The sequence below is a fragment of the Geotrypetes seraphini genome, chromosome 5, assembly GCF_902459505.1.
Source record: "Geotrypetes seraphini chromosome 5, aGeoSer1.1, whole genome shotgun sequence".
Classification (NCBI taxonomy): domain Eukaryota; kingdom Metazoa; phylum Chordata; class Amphibia; order Gymnophiona; family Dermophiidae; genus Geotrypetes; species Geotrypetes seraphini.
In genome coordinates, this window is record NC_047088.1 from 268,373,952 (window position 1) to 268,396,227 (window position 22,276).

Genomic DNA, 22,276 nt, shown 5'->3' on the forward strand with positions numbered 1-22,276 from the left:
TTGCACTTTATATATAAGAAAAAGTTTAAAAAATATACAAAAAAAGGATCCATTGAAGATATTGGCTTATATTATCCTTCTATGAACTCTAAATAAAGGAAAGTGAGCCTTCTGCGGATTCTACACACTTTAGAAAAATATTCAGTGGTTTATAAGATAGTACTATGAATATGTTTTTATATGCTGGGAAGATTTGGTGATCTATGAATATTTGAAAAGTCCCAGATGAAGTTTAGCCAAATAGTGAACTGAGTGCCCTGTATTGGTAGCATGGAATATTGCTACTCCTTGGGTTTTGGCCAGGTACTAGTGACCTGGATAGGCCACCATGGGAACAGGCTAATTAGTTTCTTTGACTGGATAACAAGGAAACTGGATGTGGGTGAGTCCCTAGATGTCGTTTACTTAGACTTTAGTAAAGCTTTTGATAGCGTCCCACACCGCAGACTATTGAACAAGATGAAATCAATGGGACTGGGAGAGACATTAACTACATGGGTCAGTGATTGGCTAAACGGTAGACTTCAGAGAGTGGTGGTGAATGGTGCCCCTTCAAAAACCGTCAGAGGTGATCAGTGGAGTGCCGCAGGGCTTGGTCTTGGGCCCGATCCTCTTCAACATATTTGTGGGAGATCTGACTCAGGGGCTTCAGGGTAAAATCACATTATTCGCCGATGACACCAAACTATGCAACATAGTAAGTGAGAACACTTTACCAGACAGTATGACACAGGACTTACTTCTATTGGAACACTGGTCCTCGACTTGGCAGCTAAACTTCAATGCTAGGAAATGTAAGGTCATGCACCTCGGCAGCAGGAATCCATGCAAAACTTACACACTTAATGGTGAAACCTTAGTTAGGACCAAGGCGGAACGTGATTTGGGGGTGATCATTAGCGAAGACATGAAGACTGCCAATCAAGTGGAGAAGGCTTCATCAAAGGCAAGACAAATGATGGGTTGTATCCGAAGAAGCTTTATCAGCCGGAAGCCCGAAGTTATAATGCCGTTGTACAGATCCATGGTGAGGCCTCATCTGGAATATTGTGTACAATTCTGGAGGCCACATTACCAAAAAGATGTGCTGAGAGTTGAGTCGATTCAAAGAATGGCCACCAGGATGGTCTCGGGACTCAAAAACCTCCCGTATGAGGAAAGGCTGAATAAATTGCACTATACTCATTCGAAGAACATAGAGAGAGAGGAGACATGATATAGACGTTTAAATATATCACCGGCCGTATTGAGGTGGAGGATGATATCTTTTTTTTTAAAGGTCCCTCGGCCACAAGAGGACATCTGCTGAAAATCAGGGATGGGAAATTTCATGGCGACACCAGGAAGTTCTTCTTCACCGAAAGAGTGGTCGATCGTTGGAATGAACTTCCACTTCAGGTGATTCAGGCCAGCAGCGTGCCGGATTTTAAAAGGAAATGGGATACACATGTGGGATCTCTAGGGGGGTAAAAAATGTAAATGGGATACACATGTGGTATCTCTAGGGGGGTAAATTCAAGCGGGTAGGGTTGTTGGGAGTGGGCAGACTTGATGGGCTGTGGCCCTTTTCTGCCATCATCTTCTATGTTTCTTGATGGACCATTGGTCTGACCCAGTAAGGCTATTCTTATGTTCTTATGAACTATTGTGAATGTTTTTAGAAATAAAGAAAGAATTGTTTTCTGATGTTACTTATTTATGATCACTAATGAGGTGAAAGCAGACAACACAGCATCCCAAAACAAGAGACAATTTGGCAATAAAGCACAAAACAGCATCTTATAATCAAAAGAATATGAAACCAGGAAAAAAAAAAAAATCAGCAGGCCAAAAGCAAATAAAAATTGCAAAAAATATTTCTTTATTCAATGCATAATTAAGCAATAGAATTTGTCGCTAGATGACTACAGAGATAAGGAGATAAGAGTTGCCATACTGGAACGTACATAGGTGAGGCTGGACTCATTTAGAGCACTGGTCTTTAACCTAAGGGCTGCCACATGAGCGGACTGCTGGGCACGATAGACCACTTGTCTGACCCAGCTGCGGGAATTCTTATGTTCTTATCAAGCCCACTATCCTGTTACCAAGTGGCCAATCTAAGTCCCAGGTAGCTAGCAAGATCCCAAGTAATAAAACAGACTTTATGCTGCTTATCCTAGGAATAAGCAGTGGATCCCCTCAAGCCATCTCAATAACGGCCTATGCACTTCTCTTTTAGGAAAGTATCCAAACCTTTTTTAAACCCTGCTAAGCTAACTGCTTTCACCATATTCTCTGGAATGAATTCCAGAGTTTGAATGAAGAAATATTTTTCCCAGTTTCTTTTAAATTTACTACTTAGTATCTTCATCACATGCCCCCTAGTCCTAGTATTTTTGGAAAGTGTAAATATGCGATACACATCTACCCTTTCCACTCCACTCAGTATTTTATAGACCTCTATTATATCACCCCTGAGCCGTCTCTTCACCAAGCTGAAGAGCTCTAGCTACTTTAGTCTTTCCTCATAGGGAAGTCATCCCATCCTTTTATCATTTTCGTCAATCCTTCTCTGTACCTTTTCTAATTCCGCTTTATCTTTTTTGAGATTCAGTGACCAGAATTGCACACAGTATTCTAGGTGCGGCCATATCATAGAGTGATCCAAGGGCATTATAATATTTTCATCTTTGTTTTGCATTCCTTTCCTAACATCCCATTTGCTTTCTTAGCTGCCGTTGCACACTGAGCTGAAGGTTTCAATGTATCCTCAACAATGACACCTAGATCCTTTTCCTGGACAGTGACTCCTAATGTGGAACCCTGCATCACATAGCTGTAGCTCGGGTTCCTCTTTCTCACATGTATCACTTTCCACTTGTTCAAAATAAAAGTCATCTGCCATTTTGATGCCCAGTCACACATAAGAACATAAGCAGTGCCTCTGCCGGGTCAGACCACAGGTCCATCCCGCCCAGCAGTCCGCCCCCGCGGCGGCCCAACAGGTCATGACCTGCCTTAATTACCAGAAGGGGCCCCCTTGGTTTCTCATCAAAGTCCTATCTTCCCATCAAAGTCCTAACCCTCCGGCCTTGCACCTGCACGACCTGGTGAGCTGTCTATACTTATGCAAAACCCCAGCACCTCCCTCAGTATCCCACGATCCCCTTTTCCCTCAGGAATCCGTCCAATCCCTGTTTGAATCCCTGTACTGTACTCTGCCGGATCACTTCCTCCGGGAGCGCATTCCATGTGTCCACGACCCTTTGGGTGAAGAAAAACTTCCTTGCATTTTATTTGAACCTATCCCCCTTCAACTTTGTGTCATCAGAAATTGAATTATTTCACTAGTTATTCCCATCTCTAGATCATTGATAAATATGTTAAAAAGCAGGGTTCCCAGCACAGACCCCTGGGGAATCCCACTATTTAAAAAAAAAAAAAAAAAAATACTCTCTCCACTTCAAAATTCTTTTTTCTTCTTTAAATCTTGAAAATGTCAGCGCGACTACTATTTATATTAGAGCCCCACCACTTTAGAGCTCTAATATAGCACAGTTATTTACCGTAACAGGTGTTATCCAGGGACAGCAGGCAGATATTCTTAACGTATGGGTGACGTCACCGACGGAGCCCCGGTACGGACACTTTTAACTAGAAAGTTCTAGTTGACCGCACCGCGCATGCGCGGGTGCCTTCCCACTCGACGGAGGAGAGCGTGGTCCCGTTAAGATAAGCCAGCTAAGAAGCCAACCCGGGGAGGAGGGCGGGTCCTAAGAATATCTGCCTGCTGTCCCTGGATAACACCTGTTACGGTAAGTAACTGTGCTTTATCCCAGGACAAGCAGGCAGCATATTCTTAACGTATGGGTGACCTCCAAGCTAACAGAGGGGGAGGAGGGATGGTTGGCCATTAGGAAAATAAATTTTGTAACACAGATTGGCCGAAGAGTCCATCCCGTCTGGAGAAGGTATCCAGACAGTAGTGAGTAGTGAACGTGTGAACTGAGGACCAAGTGGCAGCCTTGCAGATTTCCTCAATGGGCGTGGAACGGAGGAAAGCCACGGAAGCAGCCATAGCTCTGACTCTGTGGGCCGTGACAGCACCTTCCAGTGAGAGACCGGCCCGAGCATAACAGAAGGCAATGCAGGCAGCAAGCCAGTTAGAAAGCGTCCGTTTAGAGACAGGGCGACCTAAACGGTTAGGGTCGAAAGATAGAAAGAGCTGAGGGGATGAGCGGTGAGCCCTGGTGCGATCAAGATAGTAAGCAAGGGCACGCTTACAGTCCAGCGTATGCAGCGCCTGTTCCCCAGGATGAGAGTGGGGTTTGGGAAAAAAGACAGGCAAAACAATGGACTGGTTGAGGTGAAAGTCCGAGACCACCTTGGGAAGGAACTTAGGATGGGTGCGCAGAACCACCTTGTCATGGTGAAAAACAGTGAAAGGTGGGTCGGCAACCAGTGCATGCAGCTCACTAACCCTCCTGGCAGAGGTGATGGCAATGAGGAAAAGCACCTTCCATGTCAGAAATTTGAGTGAAGTAGTGGCAAGAGGCTCAAACGGAGGTTTCATGAGGGCTGACAAAACCACATTCAGGTCCCAGACGATTGGAGGAGGCTTCAGAGGTGGTTTGACATTGAAGAGGCCTCTCATGAACCGGGAAACCAGGGGATGAGCAGTAAGAGGTTTTCCGAGGATAGGCTCATGGAACGCAGTGATGGCACTGAGGTGGACTCTGATGGAGGTAGACTTGAGGCCAGCGTCGGACAGAGAGAGCAAATAGTCCAGTACAGTTTCCACCGCCAATGAGGTGGGATCGTGGTGATGCAGTAGACACCAAGAGGAGAACCTGGTCCACTTCTGATGGTAACATTGGAGGGTGGCCGGTTTCCTGGAGGCATCCAAAATGCGACGGACAGGCTGAGACAGATTCTTTGGAGAGGTCAGCCCGAGAGAAACCAAGCTGTCAGGTGGAGCGAGGACAGATTGGGATGTAGTAGAGACTGATGCTGCTGCTGCTGCGTAAGTAGAGTAGGAAACACAGGAAGAGGAATGGGCTCCCTGGAGCTGAGCTGGAGCAGGAGAGAGAACCAGTGTTGGCGAGGCCACCGAGGAGCGATGAGAATCATGGTGGCATTGTCTCTGCGGAGTTTGAACAACGTCCGCAACATCAGAGGAAGTGGAGGGAAGGCATAGAGAAACCGACCCGTCCAGTTGAGCAGGAACGCATCCGGGGCCAGACAATGAGGAGAGTAGAGTCTGGAACATAAAAGGGGCAGTTGATGGTTGTGAGGAGCTGCAAAGAGGTCCACCTGAGGAGTGCCCCACCGATCGAAGATGGAGTGGAGTGTGGTCGGATCCAGAGTCCACTCGTGAGGTTGAAGGATGCGGCTGAGATTGTCGGCCAGGGAGTTCTGTTCGCCCTGGATGTAGACAGCCTTGAGGAAGAGATTGCGGGCCGTGGCCCAGGTCCAGATGCAGATGGCCTCCTGACAGAGGAGGGGAGAATCGGTGCCGCCTTGCTTGTTTATGTAATACATGGCGACTTGGTTGTCTGTGCACAGGAGAAGAACCTGAGGGTAGAGAAGGTGTTGGAAAGCTTTGAATGCATAGAACATGGCCCTGAGTTCCAGGAAGTTGATATGATGTTGACGTTCCTGAGGGGTCCAGAGACCCTGTGTGCGAAGTTCTCCCAGGTGGGCTCCCCATGCGTAGGGGGAGGCATCCGTGGTGATGACCATGGAGTGAGGGGGTAGATGAAAAAGCAGACCCCTGGAAAGATTGGAGGAGTTCAACCACCATTGAAGAGATCGCTGAAGAGACGATGTCACACAGATGGGATGAGAAAGAAGGTCCGTGGTCTGAGACCATTGGTTGGCTAGAGCCCACTGAGGTGTTCTGAGGTGGAGTCGTGCCAGAGGGAGCACATGGACCGTGGAAGCCATGTGGCCCAGGAGGACCATCATCTGCCGAGCAGGGATGGAGTGATGAAGGAGCACCTGGCGGCAAAGATGGAGCAGGGTCTGTTGACAGTCGGAGGGGAGAAACGCCCTCATCAGAGTGGTGTCGAGAACTGCTCCAATGAACTGAAGTCGCTGTGTGGGAAGCAGATGCGACTTGGGGTAGTTGATCTCGAACCCCAGAAAATGGAGGAAAGAGATGGTGTGTTGAGTGGCTTGTAGCACAAGCTGAGACGTAGGTGCTTTCACCAACCAATCGTCCAAGTAGGGGAACACCTGGAGGTTGTGAGACCTGAGGAAGGCCGCCACCACAATAAGGCATTTGGTGAACACCCTGGGCGATGATGCGAGGCCAAAGGGTAGCACTTTGTATTGGTAGTGATGGTGCTGTATCTGAAACCGGAGGTAGCGACGTGAAGTCTGATTGATTGGAATGTGAGTGTAGGCCTCCTTGAGGTCTAGGGAACATAGCCAGTCGTGTTGAGAGAGAAGAGGGTAAAGCATAGAAACATAGAAACATAGAAAGATGACGGCAGAAAAGGGCTACAGCTCATCAAGTCTGCCCACTCTACTGACCCACCCAATTTAGTCTGTGTGCTAATGACCCAATTCTTTAACTTGATCTTCGTAGTGATCCTACGTAGGTGTCCCATTTATTCTTAAAGTCAGGTACGCTGGTGGCCTCAACCACTTGCACCGGAAGCTTGTTCCAGCGATCTATCACTCTTTCCGTGAAGAAGTACTTCCTGGTGTCGCCATTAAATTTCCCTCCTCTGAGTTTGAGCGGATGTCCTCTTGTGGCCGAGGGTCCTTTGGGAAAGAAAATGTCATCTTCCACCTCGACACGTCCTGTGATGTACTTAAATGTCTCAATCATGTCCCCCCTCTCCCTACGTTCCTCAAGAGTGTAGAGCTGCAGTTTGTGCAGTCTCTCTTCGTATGAGAGACCCTTGAGCCCCGAGATCGTCCTAGTGGCCATCCGCTGAACCGACTCGACTCTGAGCACGTCTTTATGGTAATGTGGCCTCCAGAATTGCACACAGTATTCCAGATGAGGTCTCACCATGGCTCTGTATAGTGGCATTATGACTTCAGGTTTCCGGCTGACGAAACTTCTTTTGATACAACCCATCATCTGCCTTGCCTTGGATGAGGCCTTCTCCACTTGTTTGGCAGCCTTCATATCTGCACTGATGATTACATGGCAAGGGAGAGCATTCTGAACTTTTCCTTGACCAGACACTTGTTGAGGTCCCTGAGATCGAGGATGGGACATAGGTCTCCTGTCTTCTTGGGTACCAGGAAGTAGCGGGAGTAGAATCCCTGACCCCTTTGGTCTTGGGGGACTTCTTCGATGGCATTGAGAAGAAGGAGGGATTGAACCTCCTTGAGAAGGAGGAGGGTTTGAGAGGAGTGAGAAGCAGACTCTACGGGAGGATTGTCTGGTGGAAGAGTCTGGAAGTTGAGAGAGTAGCCGTGGCGAATGATGGTAAGGACCCACTGGTCTGACGTGATGACTTCCCAACGGCTGAGAAAAAGTTGCAGGCGTCCTCCGATAGGTTGAGGAAGAGGTAACGCTGGTGAGAGACTGGCTATGCCCTGGAGAAAGGAGTCAAAAGGGCTGAGAAGGTTTTGACTGAGGGAGAGGCTTGGCAGGTTGATAAGATTGGGAGCGAGCCTGAGTTTGCTGTTGCTGACGAGGTCGGCGAGGTTGTTGCGGAGGTGGATGAAGAGGTCTGGCTGAGAATCTGCGTTGGTATGAAGACTGCTGTCTATAGGGGCGAGCAGGCGGAGTCTTCTTCTTCGGTTTGATGAGAGTATCCCACCTGGTCTCGTGAGCAGAGAGTTTCTTGGTGGTGGAGTCTAGGGACTCTCCAAAAAGTTCATCACCAAGACAAGATGCGTTAGCCAGGCGGTCTTGGTGGTTAACGTCGAGGTCGGAAACTCTCAGCCAGGCCAGACGTCTCATGGCGACCGCCATGGCCGAAGCTCGAGAGGTGAGCTCGAAAGAATCATAAATAGAGCGCACCATGAATTTGCGGAGTTGGAGCAGACTGGAAATGTGTTGTTGGAAAAGAGGGACCTTTCGTTCAGGGAGATACTTTTGTAATGAAGAGAGTTGTTGAACCAGATACTTCATCTAGAAGGAGAAGTGAAAGGTGTAATTATTGGCTCTGTTTGCAAGCATTGAATTTTGATAAAGGCGCTTGCCAAATTTATCCATCGTTTTGCCCTCTCTGCCAGGAGGGGTAGAAGCATAAATACTGGATCCCTGGGTTTTCTTCAAGGTGGATTCGACAAGAAGAGATTCATGGGGTAGTTGGGGTTTGTCAAACCCCGGGATAGGGATGACCCTGTAGAGACTATCCAGTTTTCTAGGGGCCCCCGGTACCGAGAGAGGATTCTCCCAATTCTTGTAGAAAGTTTCCCGTAAGATGTCGTGGACGGGTAACTTTAGGAATTCTTTGGGGGGTTGCTCGAAGTCTAGGGCATCTAAGAAAGCCTGTGACTTCTTAGAGTCAGATTCTAATGGGATAGAGAGAGCCGCTGACATTTCCCGAAGAAATTTGGTGAACGAGGATTGTTCAGGCTTGGAACCGGCATCGATTGTGGAGGGCTCCTCGTCGGTTGAAGAAGCCCCATCGTCGGTACCGGGTTGGGATTCTTCCCAGAGGTCCGGGTCCCTGACGTCGGTGTGTATAGGACGGGACGGTGGTGTGGATGGTTCTGCGTGGCAAGTCTTAGAGAGAGATTTGCCAGAACGCATGGAGACGGTACCGGGGGAAGAGGAGCGGTGCCGGTCTCGGTCGGCTTGGCGACGGTCCCGATGTCGGAGAGGATCGGCATCAGAGTGTAGTTGCACGAGAGGGTTGATGGGTTCCGCCGCGAGCACCGGCATGGACGTGTTTAATGGTACCGATGGAGTCGACTCCGGTAGTATGGTGCGAGGCTCGGGCCGGTCCGGTACCGGAAGGAGCGGGGCCAATATTGTCGGCAACAGGTGCTGTAGTTGTTGCTGTAGCTGCTCCTGTAATTGAGTTTGGAGTATGGCCGCAATGCGGTCGTCCAGAGGAGGCATCGGTACCGCTTTTTTCTTTTTCGGTACCATAGGTGCTGCTCTACGCCCCGGCGATGAGGAGGCCGATGACGAGGCACTCACCGAAATCGGGGCGGAGCGTTTACGGGGTCGGCTGGATGCCGGGAGGACCGGTGTCGCCGACGTGGCAGGAGGGCGCTCAAGGGAAGTGGAAGGCTTCTTAGCCGGCTTACCTGACGCCATCGACCCCGAGGAAGGACAGGCGGTGTGGAGGTAGTCGGTGCCGACTTTAGCGGCGCCGTCGATGGTGTGGCAGACTCCATGGCAGATCCGGTGCCAAAAAGGATGTTCTGCTGGATCTGCCTATTCTTTAACGTACGTTTTTTAAGAGTAGCACAGCAGGTGCAGGTGTCAGCCCGATGCTCTGGACCCAGGCACTGTAAGCACCAATTGTGCGGGTCAGTGAGAGAGATCGGGCGTGCACACCGCTGGCACTTCTTAAAACCCGGCTGAGGGGGCATGAATGGAAACACGGCCTCCGCAAAATCAAACCCGGAGGCCTGTATGTTGGCAACAGGCCCCGCCGGGGCCGGCTAGAAAAATAAAGGAAAAGACAAATTAAAGAATTTTTTTTTTTTTTTAGACGAAAAAGAAACCCGAAGGGAAAAAAGCAAAAAATGAAGAAAATTACGCGAGCGGGAAGGCAAAGTAGAAAATTTCAACAGCCGTTGAAAGCACATGCGTCTTCTTCGCTCCGTGGAAACAAAGAAACTGGGGACCACGCTCTCCTCCGTCGAGCGGGAAGGCACCCGCGCATGCGCGGTGCGGTCAACTAGAACTTTCTAGTTAAAAGTGTCCGTACCGGGGCTCCGTCGGTGACGTCACCCATACGTTAAGAATATGCTGCCTGCTTGTCCTGGGATAAAAATAGTAATCACGCTGTCATGTTGACATTTTCAAGAAGTAAAAAGAATTTTGAAGTGGAGAGAGTATTTTTGGTTTTTGAATTGATATTTTCTCTCTCATAGCCTGTATATAATAATTGCTTGGTGAACCCCACGATTTTCCCTTTTCCATTAAGAATATTGACCATTTAAACCCACTCTCTTATTTTCTGTCTTTCAATCAGTTCTCAATCCATACTAGGACTGTTCAGTTTCTCAAATTGACTCATTACGTCTTCCAGTGTTACAGAGATTTGTTTGAGTTTCTCTGCTTCATCAGCATTGAATACTATTTCTGGCACTGGTATCCCCTCTACATGTTCCTTGGTGAAGATCAAAGCAAAGATTTCATTTCATCTCTCTGCTATGGCGTTTTCCCTGAAAGCCTCTTTTCCCAGCTTCTTGCTTTTAATATACCTAAAAAGGAGAACTGCCCAAAGGCTTAAACTAGCCTTCCCCTCTCCACGCGGCATCCACTATTCAGGCAAATTGGGAAAATCCCTTCTCTTCAAAATCATAGGTCTTTGGAACGACCTCACCACCCCGCTGCGGAACCTGAGCTCCCTTCAGTTATTCCACAAATAATTGAAAACCTGGCTTTTCAGCAAATTATAGCTCTATCCTTCCCCCCTTTCTCTCCCCCCTTCTACACATAAGTTCATGTAATCCTTTTTCTTCTTCTCTACCCACTATTTTAAGTTCTTGTAAACCGTGTCGAGCTCCATTCTCATGGAGATGATGCGGTATATAAACTTAAGGTTTAGATTAGATTAGATTAGTGCAATCTTCTTTTCCAGGTCTCTCTTTAGGCAGGTCAGGGGCAGCACTTGAGAGGAGCCACAACATGTAATTAAACTATGGAACTCGTTTAATTAATTATTATTATTAGGTGTTTATATACTGCCTATCAAGGTTTATCTAAGCGGTTTTACAATCAGGTACTCAAGCCGGAGAATATGGTGAAATTAGTTAGCTTAGCGGGGTTTAAAATAGGTTTGGATAATTTCCTAAGACAGAAGTCCATAGGCCATTATTGAGATGACTTGGGGAAATCCACTGCTTATTCCTAGGATAAGCAGCATAAAATCTGTTTTGCTACTTGGGATCTAGCTAGGTACTTGGGACCTGGGTTGGCCACTGTTGGAAATGGGATACTGAGCTTGATGGACCTTTGGTCTGTCCCATTATGGTAATTCTTATGTTCTTATGTACTGTGCAGGTCAATGTGAAACTGACCCAGGGCTATGCTACTTTCTGATACCTGAAGGGCCAAGGCCTGACGAGAATTTGTGATCTCAATTTGCGCCTGGTTCATGGAGCCCAAATCCATCAGCAATGGACAGTCGTCATCTGCCAGCAGCACATTGGTGGGTTTCAGGTCCCTGAAAACAGAACGCAAGAATCTCAAGATAGAGAAAACAGGGACACAAGGTACCTGATATAATCGCACTGGCAGAGCAAAGTCATAGGGTACCTAATAACCCCTACAAAGCGGAGTCACGGGGTGCCCAAAAAACTCAGTGACAGGGTAGAAGCACAAACATTCACTTTATTAAAAGCAAATGTGACATGTAGCTTCTAAACTAAACTAAACCTTAAGTTTATAAACTGCATCTTCTCCACAGATGTAGAGCTCGGCACGGTTTACAAGAACTTAAATATAGGAAGAGAAGAATAAGGGGTTGGGGTTGCGTACAGGGGGGAAGAGAGCATTACATTTTTGTGAAAAGCCAGGTTTTCAGGTGCTTACGGAATAATTGGAGGGAGCTCAGGTTCCGTAGTGGGACAGTAAGATTGTTCCAAAGCCCTGTGATTTTGAAGAGGAGGGATTTTCCCAGTTTACCCGCATAGAGAATACCATGTAGAGAGAGGAAGGATAGTTTATGTTTTTGGGTGGGTCTGGTGGAGTCAGGACTCGAGGAGTTATAAGATAGTGGGATTAGGGGGGGAGGATGCCGTGAATGATCTTAAAAGCCAGGCAGGTGCATTTGAAATGAACTCTAGAAATCACTGGGAGCCAGTGAAGTTTGGCCAGAAGTGGGGAGACATGATCAGATTTGCCTTTTGCGAAGATCAATTTGGCCGCAGTGTTCTGGATTAGCTGGAGTCTTTGAAGACTTTTTTTGTTAGACTTAAATAGATTGGACACGGACAGCAAAATGTTGTTGGCGGTAGTAGGACCTTACTTTCCTCAGCATGTGGAGGCTAAAAAAGCATGATTTTGAGTTGAGGTGAGGGAAAGAGAGGGAAGAATCGATAATGATGCCTAGGACCTTGCTTGAGAATTCAAGCTGTAGAGTGTCGCCAGAGGGCAGTGAGAAGAGGGTGGGCAGGTGTTCTAATTTTGGGCTGAGCCAGAGTAGATGGGGATACGTGGCCTCTTATAACCCTAGAGCTTTTTACCTGATGTGTTCCTGGTGGGCGTAGATTTATTCTATTGCAGGTTCTTATGCAGACAGAACATAACACCACAGTAAAATGTCAGCAGATAAAGACCTACATGGTCCATCCAGTCTGACCAATAAGGTGGCCACAGCCACCCATGCTGAAACACTGGTTGGTAAATGTCCACCATGCCAACCAAGCATGGGTGGCTGTGGCCTATACGCAGAAGCCTGTAGATTTGACCCTTTAGTATAATTCCCCCCCACCTCAAATCAATCTTTTTACCTGTGAGCATATCCCTTATTGTGAATAGCTTGTAGCCCCAGGGATATTCCTTGAAAAATGTGAAGAATCCGCTCTTCAGACATAAAACTGTTCTTGTCCCTGAGATGTTCCACTTCATTCCACAATGTTCCTCTCTAAAGGAAAAGAGCAGATAGCACAACTTATCTATCAGCGACTCCACCTCAGCACAACAAACCATAACAATCCAAGAACTTATATGCATCCATATCTTTCATCAGACCTGACAGTGCCCTGTAACATTTCTCAGACCTCAGAAGGATCATGCAATGGCCAAGAAGCTCTGCAACCTTGTAGCATCTCAGAGACTTTGCAATAATCTTGTACAATTCACTAAACTTCAAAATTATATGAGGGATCTTCAAAACACTTATTTTTTTGAACACTATTTATTAAATACAGGGGGAAGATTACCTGAGGCTGTAAACAAAATGGAGGAGCTTCCCACCCAAAACAGCGCAAAACCCGCTAAGAAAAACTCCCCCGAGGCCTGCAGCGGCAAAGAGACCTGAACCGCCCCATTCGCTAAAGCAGGCAGGCTGGCAGCCATGAAAAGGGAATTCCCTGCACCATCGGCGGTAAGGGAAACCTTATTTCCCAGCCTATCAGTGGTTGGGGAAATCCCTGTGTGGGTGGTGGGGGAAGCCCAGGCTTCCCCACTGCCAGCTGCCGGTGCAAGAGGTACTCGCAAAGGGGAACCCTGCGTCGCCGGCACCTGAAGCCAACGAGGCCCCTTTGTGGCAGCCTGCACACTGCGAGCACAGGCTGCCAAAGCTACCCCCCTTCTGGAGCACAATGAGCACTTTTTCCCTTTAAAAGTGTGCATTGCGCAATACCGCTACTAAGCTAAAAAGTAAAGTGCCAGTTAGCAATTAAAGTCAATTAAGGGCAACTGAAAGCTTCCCTTCAGACCGGCATTGCTTCAGGATATTTTTTTTCCCAATTCAACTTAATAATAATAATAATAACTTTATTCTTTTACTAGCTTTATAGCCCATTACATTAACGGGTGCTAGAATATATGTGTCTGTCTTTATTTCTTTCTCTCTCTGTCTCCTTAGCCGCTTTTTCCTGTCCATTCTTCCTTATTTTTACCTCCCCTGTGTCCACCACCACCCCTTCACTGCTCCCCTTATCCAGCAGCAGCCCTTCTTCCTTTGTTTTACCTCCCCCGTGTCCATCATCACCTCTTCCTGCTCCCTCTGTCCAGCAGTAGGCTTCCCTTCATTTCCCCCCGTGTCCATCAGCACCTCTTCCTGCTTCCCATGTCCAGCAGCAGGCCTCCCTTCATTTCCCCCCCCGTGTCCATCAGCACCTCTTCCTGCTCCCCCTGTCCAACAATAGGCCTCCATTCCTTTCCCCCCCGTCCATCATCACCTCTTCCTGCTCCCTCTGTCCAGCAGTAGGCCTCCCTTTATTTCCCCCCCTGTCCATCATCACCTCTTCCTGCTCCCTCTGTCCAGCAGTAGGCCTCCCTTTATTTCCCCCCCTGTCCATCAGCACCTCTTCCTGCTCCCCCTGTCCAGCAGTAGGCCTCCCTTCATTTTCCCCCCCCTGTCCATCAGCACCTCTTCCTGTTCCCCCTGTCAAGCAATAAGCCTCCCTTCCTTTCCCCCCCCTGTCCATCATCACCTCTTCCTGCTCCTTCTGTCCAGCAATAGGCCTCCCTTCATTTCCCCCACCCCTGTCCATCAGCACCCCTTCCTGCTCCCCCTGTCCACGGGAGTTAGTACAGGGCCGGTGTCTGCCATTCTCCCCAGAGTCCTTGCGCCCCCCCCTTCCCATGGACCTGACTACCTACCCGGCGATTCAAGCAGCGTGTGCAGCAGTCTTCACACGCTGCTTCGGGTCCTTCTACTGCCCTGATTTACTCTGGCACGTCCCTGATGACATCATCAGAGATGCGGCAGAGCAAATCAGGGAAGTAGAAGGGCCTGAAGCAGCGTGTGAAGACTGCTGCACACGCTGCTTGAATCGCCAAGGTAGTCGGGTCCGCGGGAAGGAGGGTGAGCGGAAAAGGACACGGACTCCTGTGGTCTGTCGCGGAGGGTGGCCAGGCTCCATTTCAGCCGCAGGGAAGGCTCACTGCCCCAGCTCCTTACCCGTCCGCAGCCCGGGCCAGGCCTCCCGTGCTTTCTCAGCGGCCCAGCTCGCTCGGTTGTTGTTTTTTTTACTCCGCTTCCTGCATTCGCTGCTCTCAGTGACGTAATAAGCGCGCATGCGCACTTGTCTTGCCACATCCCGACAGAAAAGGGATCAGGGAACACACGAGGCAAGTGCGCATGCGCGGCTAGCATTTTATTATTTAAGATACCGCCATCACCAGCAGTTCTAGGCGGTTTACATAAAAGAAGAACTGGATAATCAGTGAAAATACAATTGCACAAAAAATACATTATTATAACCTCAAAAGAGCTCCTAATTTAAGTAATGAATTTGTCAAACAAGTTGGTCTTAACTATTTTTCGAAAAGAGCAATATGACAAGGCTTGATGGATGCATTCACCTAGCTAAGATTGCAATTTGCCTGTCTGAAACGCAAGTGTCCTATCGAGAAAAGTCTTATATCGACAAGATTTTAACTTGGGATAAGTAAATAGATACTTCCTAGTCTCCCTCATAGGGCTTTACAGTGCAAAATGGGAGGAAAGGTAGATTGGAGAAAGTCCTGATACCAATTTAAAGCAAGTGTAAGCAAATTTAAATAATACCCTTGCTTCAATAGGTAACCAATGCAACAGCTGATAGTACGGGCTAACATGGTCATGCTTTTTTAGGCCAAAGATTAATTGGACAGCTGTATTTTGGATTATCCTCAGTCTTCTTAAGATTTTCTTATAGGATCCTAAATAGATTATATTGCAATAATCCAAAATAGACAAAATTAACGCCTGTACCAGTGATCTAAATGATGCTGGATCAAAATATTTTTTGATGGTCCGAAATTTCCATAAAACAAAAAAGCAGGTCAGTATGTTCAGTCGGGGCTCAGAGTGGTTTCTAGCCCATGGACTTCCGGGTCGGCGTCACTCCGCACCGCAGGCTCCCTCTGAAGATGCTGCAAAAATTGCTCGATGGTGGCAAGAGGGGGATTTTTGGAATGCCGCAATGCTGCAGCAGAGCTCCTACCCCGTCTCTTCGGCATCATGGAAAAACAAGCAGGAAAATCGACAGAAACGATTGATAGTTCTTACAGCGTCTCTCCAGTCAGCAGGTACCAAACGTCATCTTGGATCATGTTTCGTAGAGCTTGAACTCTAATAGCTCCATGCCATTGAAATAGCAAGTCCAATATCATTCCTTCAATCTTTATACAATAGAACAGAAACCCTAACCCTAACCCCCACCCATCCCCAAAGGAAGTTGACCTGGAATAAATAATTGAGAATCAGACTACACGCTCTAGGAGTGAGAGCATGAAGATATGGGTCCCAGATCTGTAAAAAATTTTTTGCACATTTCAGGGTCCGACAGGCTTCCCAAACCTCAAAAAGCAACAAACGATGAAGTTGATTCCTCCAATGCCAAAAACTGGGAGGATCATCCTGCACCCAATCCTGCATAACACATTTATGGCCCACCATATAGGCTCTTTGAAATAACAGATGTTTTCCAATTCAACTTAATTGAATTGGAACAGACCCATATAGCTCTCAAAGCTATATGCGCTACCAGTATCGGTGGTAAGGCTTACAGCTGAGGCACCTCAAACCAAAAAAAAAAAAATTTTGGGGAGGTGGGGGAAATGGGGGGAGGGACTTGACACCCCTGGGGTTGGATGGACCCCCAAAAGGATCCACCAAGCTCAATCCGGCACCAGATGGGGCAAGAAGGCCTAAACAAAATCCAACAGGCCTACACTAAACCAGGAAAGACTGTACAAGCTTACCACCCCTACCTGCTGGAGACTGAGAGCAGACTGAGTGTATTGGGGAATGTACTACAGTCAAAAGTTTATGATTCAGTCTCCACCTACTGGTCAAGATGAGCTGTGCTGGTCTGGAGAGACGCTGAAAGAAGAAACTATTTATCTGAACCAGGCTTTTCACAACTTCTCTTTGCCTTCGTCCTCTCCCGCATGGACTACAGCAACACATTATTCAATGGACTGACAGCAAAAAATATAAAGTGTCTCCAACGTATACATAATGCAGCAATCAGACTACTGAAGAACCTTTGCACCCGCAATTCAGTATTCCAAACACTAGCATCAGCCCACTGGCTACCCATAGTCAAACACTGCATCTTCAAAGGCTTAGTATTTGCATTCAAGTCCCAAACTCCCACCTTATGTCCCAAACAGACTCCTCTGCTCCCAGGAGGAAACACATCTTCAAATACACCCTGGTTGAAGCCTCCAACTAGAACATGCTAGACGAAGGTCATACTCTCATTTCTTACCAAAGTATTGGAATCAACTATCTGCTAACAAAATGCCTTAATGGACTTTTGAGCTTTAGGAAAGCAATAAAAACCCACCCCTTCACCTAATTCCTCAGGACAAGCTAGAATTCAGACCGTTACTCCCAAAGAACTGTATTCTTAATAGGTGTTCAATTGACTCTCTCCCTGTGCATGCATCAGACTTCATGCATCTCCCTGTGCATGCTTCAGGCTCCAAGTGTCTGCTAATCCAGAACAATTGAACTAGATGCATCTCATGGTACCCTATTGCCTTAGTCTTCTGTTCCTTGTTGTTAACTGTTATGTAAGTTACCTGTTCTGGGTTTGTTGGGGAGGATGGGATATAAATTGAATTAAATAAATAAATAGAAAGGCAGAGGCAATTCTTACCTTCATATAAGGCAGGAGCAGCCAGGCCTCCCACTTTGGTCCTTTCTCCATCAGGCAGTGGGCCTCCAGTCGTAGGATGTTAGGGTGCTGGAAGAGCTTGTGCATCTCTACCTCATGCAGTGCATTCTTACGATCCTCTTCATCATGGCATAGAATCCGTTTTAAAGCATAAAAGCGTCCATCATGGACACCCTCCAGTAAATCCACATAGCTAAAGCCCCTGGAGAAAAGGTGAAAGTCAGAATAAACGTATTTATTTATTTTTAATATTTGTATACCACTTATAGCCTAAGTGGTTTACATTCAGGTACTCGAGCATTTTTTCCTACCTGTCCTGGTGGGCACACACTCTACCATATGCACTTGTGGCAATGGGACTTGCCCAGGGTCACAAGGAGCAGCGTGGGATTTGAGCCCACAATCTCAGGGTGATGGGGCTGTAGCTCTAACCACTGTATCACACACTTAGGCCCTCTTTTATGAAGCCGCATTAGGCTTTTTTTTATCGCTGGCCACGACAGTGTTAGCTCTGATGCTCATAGGAATTCTAGGAGTGTCATAGCTTTTACCACCGTAGCTGTCGAAAAAAAAGCCTAATGCAGCTTCATAAGAGGGGGGTTAGTTTATACCCCCATCCTAAGCAGAAATAAAGATTATCACTTTAATATTTTGTAATTAAAGCATTTCTCCTTTTGCATTGCTTTTCTGGGTACCTGAACATGCAAAGTAACCTCATTCTCTGACAAAAAGGAAAAACCATCTAGTTCACACTACAGAAAGAACAGGGCATTGGACAACAGCAGACATAAGGTCAAACCACCACATACATGGTCAAAAAGGTGATTAGGCCAGGAACAGTAAAAGGGCACAGGGTCAGGGACTGGAGCTCTAAAGCCATCACTAAAGCCGTTTCCAGTGTTAGGGTAAAGGGGATGGAACTTGCTATAACAGTTTTTCTGTGTGGTACAATTAAAATGGTTTACATATTTTAGACATATACTTATTTTGTATGTGGGGCACTGAAGTATTAAGTGGCTGGCCCAGAGTCACAAGGAGCTGCCCTGGGAATTGGAGTGATTGTGTCTGAGGATCTAAAGCGGGGGTGTCAAAGTCCCTCCTCGAGGGCCGCACTCTAGTCGGGTTTTCAGGATTTCCCCAATGAATATGAGATCTATTTGCATGCACCGCTTTCATTGTATCTTAATAGATTTCATGCATATTCATTGGGGGAAATCCTGAAAACCCGACTAGATTGCAGCCCTGGAGGAGGGACTTTGACACCCCTGATCTAAAGGCCTCTAAAGAGTATGATAAGGCAGTGGCTGTAGCCAGAAGGATGCTAGGTTGTATAGAAAGAGGAGTAAGAGCAGAAAAAGGGAGGTGTTGATGCCCCTGTATAGGCCATTGGCGAGGCCCCACCTGGAATATTGTGTTCAATGTTGGAGTAGGATATAAAAAGATTTGAAGGCAACAAAAATAAGTATAAGAAGAGACTGGAAGACCTAAATCTGTATACTCTGGAGGAGAGGAGGGATATGATACAGATGTCTAAATACTTGAAAGGCATCAATATAGAACCAAATTAAATCAGGTTATTCGGGTCTTTATCTGCCGTCATCTACTATGTTACTATGAAGAGGGCAGAAGTCAGGAAGGCGAGGGTGTGTGTGGGACAGTTGCCGACTACTCACCCCTCGGCCAGTTTGTGGGTGAAGAGGTAGCGCTTGCTCTCGATGCTGACACTCCCCCGAGAACAGATGCAAAGGGAATGTCCCATGGCGCCAGAAGCATCGTTCAGTGAGTGAGGAGTTCGGCCGCCCCCTGGCCTCTTCCCGCTCCCTCAGCGCCCACCTACCGCGAGAGCGAGGGCTCGAGCTCACCCCCCTCCCATCACGGGGCGCCGGGTGGTCGCTGCGACGCGGCTGCCGGGGGCGGGGCTAAGGCTCGAGGCGCCTCCACTTCCGGCCCCGGCCGACACGACGCCGAGAGCTGCGCACTTTAACCGTTGACGCCGGCGGAGCATGGAGGAGGGGCTCTCGGCGAAGGTACCTAGTCCACGAGGGCAGAGAAGGAAGGCGGTGCTTTTCCCCCAACTCTTCGGACCCTGAACCTCCTTTCCTCTAGGGCGTTTTCGGGCCTCGCCGTCGACGGTTTCTTCCCCCAGCTCCCTCTCCCCAAACGCTTTCCTCTTGACTTTTGCACATTTTCACTCGCTCTGTACCTCACCGGCATTTGATTTCTTCACAAACTCTCATTCTTACTGGTATAATCGTCATATTTACAACCTTAGCTGAAAAATAACGTTTCAGATATAAAAAAAATGACTGATTTGCTAACATTATGACATCACTTATGCAATTCCTGCAAACTATTAATGTAATTCTTGATAACTTTGATGTAAAAGGCATTGGCGGAATAGATAATGTAATATTAGAAATACACAGATAAACAATTATGAAATTATTGCAAGGTGAACTATCTCCAGTTTAGTAGCTTATTGATTCATATTCGGACAACTTTTCTGCTGGGCTTTATTGGAAAAAATAGAATCATTATTTTAATAACAATTTAATAGCTTATTTAATAAAACAATAATATTATTACATATTTGCTTAAACATCCATGTTAACTGATCTGATTAGCGTAAATTCTTTTTTTTTTAAATACAAGGAGGTACTGAAAACTTCTCAGCTGAACCAAGAAGGGAATGAAACTTAGGAGTTATTCTACATATTCACCCCTAAGTTCAACACACTTGGCACTGTAACCCTTCCAAAAATATTCTGATGTCTGTTCACTGAAATACTGCACCACTGCTATCACCCCCGAATCGTTTTAAGGTTTGAAAAAAGAAAATAGTCAGATTGAGCAAGATCTGATGAGTAGGATGCATGATCTATGCACCGAAACCCCAAATGCATCAAACATCCATCGTTTTGCCAGCCTTGTGAGCAGGAAAGATAACTCCTTTCCGCAGCTTCCTTCTCCTTTTTCTTTCAGTGCCTCCTTAATTAGCACAGTAAGTTACAGTAGTATTTTGCATTAACTATTTGGCTTCCCCCATGTCTTTCTCAATAACAGACTATGAACTTTTCTTCCAGGAAATGGTCAACTTTTCTTAAAACCAGCTACGCTATCCACTCTTACCACAACCTCTAGCAATGCGATCCAGCATAGCTAGATTTAAGAAAGGTTTGGACAATTTCCTGGAGGAAAAGTCCATAGTCTGTTATTGCGTGAGACATGGAGGAAGCCACCGCTTGCACTGGATTGGTAGCATGGAATATTGCTATGCCTTGGGTTTTGGCCAGGTACTAGTGACCTGGATTGGTCACCATTAGAACGGGCTACTGGACTTGATGGACCATTGGTCTGACCCAGTAAGGCTATTCTTATGTTCTTATGAGTGAAAAAAATATTTCCTCCTATTAATTTTAAAAGTACTTCTGTGTAACTTTGAGTGTCCCTAGTCTTTGTAATGTTTCCTGAAGTGAAAAATTGATCCATTTGAACCAGAGTCTTATACAGGGCATCAATACCACATTTTTCCTACTGGCCATGCCTCTTCCTATGCATCCTTCAAGCTTTTGCCGTCATCTTTTCATCCTTTTTGGCCATCTTAAGAGCCATCATATATAATCATATCCAAGTCCCGCTCTTCTGTCGTGCACATAAGTTCTTCACCCCTAAACTGTACCATTCCTTCGGGATTTTGCAGTCCAAATGCTTGACCTTGCATTTCTTAGCATTAATTTTTAGCTGCCAAATTTAAGACCATTCTTCAAGCTTCACCAGGTCTTTCTTCACATTAGTCACACCATCCGTCGTGTTTACTCTGTTGCAGATTTTGGTATCATCCGCAAAAAGGCAAATCTTACCCGACAGCCCTTCAGCAATTTTGTTTATAAAAATGTTAAAAAACAGGCCCAAGAACAGAACCTTGAGGCACACTACTGGTAACATCCCTTTCCTCAGAGCGACCTGCATTGATCACTACCCTCTGTCGCCTTCTACTTAACCAGTTCTTGACCCAGCCCATCACTTTGGGACCCATCCTGAGGGCACTCAGTTTATTTATTAGACATCTGTGTGGAACACTGTGAAAGGCTTTGCTAAAATCTAAATACATCACATCTAGTGCACATCCTCAATCCAATTCTCTGGTCACCCAGTCAAAGAAATTGATCGAATTTATCTGACAAGACCTACCTCTAGTGAAACCATGTTGACTCCTGTACTACAATCCACAGGATTCCAGAAACTTGACCATTCTCTGTTTTAAAAGTGTTTCCAATAATTTGCTTACCACAGAAGTCAGACTTCTGTAATGCCCTACGTCTTCCTTACTTCCACTTTTGTGGAGAGGGACCACATCTGCCCTTCTCCAGTCCTCCGGTACCACTCCTGTCTCTAGAGACTCGTGGAAAAGGTCAGTCAGCGGAGCTACCAGCACCAGTACATTATCTAGCCCCATCGCTTTGTCTACCTTTATTTTAGCTAGCTCCTCACAAACACAACCCTCTAAAAATCGATCAGGGTCTATTACTCCTCCATCCCTATTCACGTTTGTCTTCTGTGGTCCCGCTCCCAGCGCTTCAGCCGTAAACACAGAACAGAAATATTTGTTAAGTAATTCGGCCTTTTCTTTACCAGCTTCTACACATTCCTCCCCTTCACCTTTGAGTCTCACAATGCCACTTTTACACTTCTTCCTATCACTAATACAGTGTTCTCCCCAGAAATTGTTTTCCAGCTAGGTGGCATGAAAAAGTAGCTGGGTGGGATGGGGAAATTTGGTGGTGGGGAAAATTAAATGTGTACTATTTTTATTAGTTAATTATTATTTTCCAGTGCTCAATATGACTTTTTT

The 22,276-nt window shown here is 46.7% G+C and overlaps 2 protein-coding genes across 4 annotated transcripts in view; one reads left to right on the forward strand and one right to left on the reverse strand.

The window, feature by feature from the left end:
• STK16 (serine/threonine kinase 16) overlaps nt 1-19,229 on the reverse strand; it is a 29,615-nt gene extending 10,386 nt beyond the window's left edge. Inside the window, exons 1-4 of the mRNA XM_033946521.1 lie at nt 19,098-19,229; nt 17,407-17,626; nt 12,595-12,728; nt 11,186-11,306 (exon numbers count right to left, since the gene is read on the reverse strand). Coding sequence (XP_033802412.1) covers nt 11,186-11,306; nt 12,595-12,728; nt 17,407-17,626; nt 19,098-19,183 — 561 coding nt within the window. The 5' untranslated portion in view covers nt 19,184-19,229. The remainder of the gene's footprint in view (nt 1-11,185; nt 11,307-12,594; nt 12,729-17,406; nt 17,627-19,097) is intronic.
• An 85-nt stretch (nt 19,230-19,314) lies between these two features.
• Nucleotides 19,315-22,276, forward strand: part of GLB1L (galactosidase beta 1 like) — a 390,615-nt gene continuing 387,653 nt past the window's right edge. For 2 of the 3 annotated variants that reach the window (XM_033946520.1, XM_033946519.1), the window contains exon 1: nt 19,334-19,451. The gene's annotated coding sequence lies outside the window, so the exon portion shown is untranslated. Of the gene's footprint in view, nt 19,452-22,276 lie in introns of all 3 variants that reach the window. The other variant, XM_033946517.1, reaches the window with a different exon arrangement.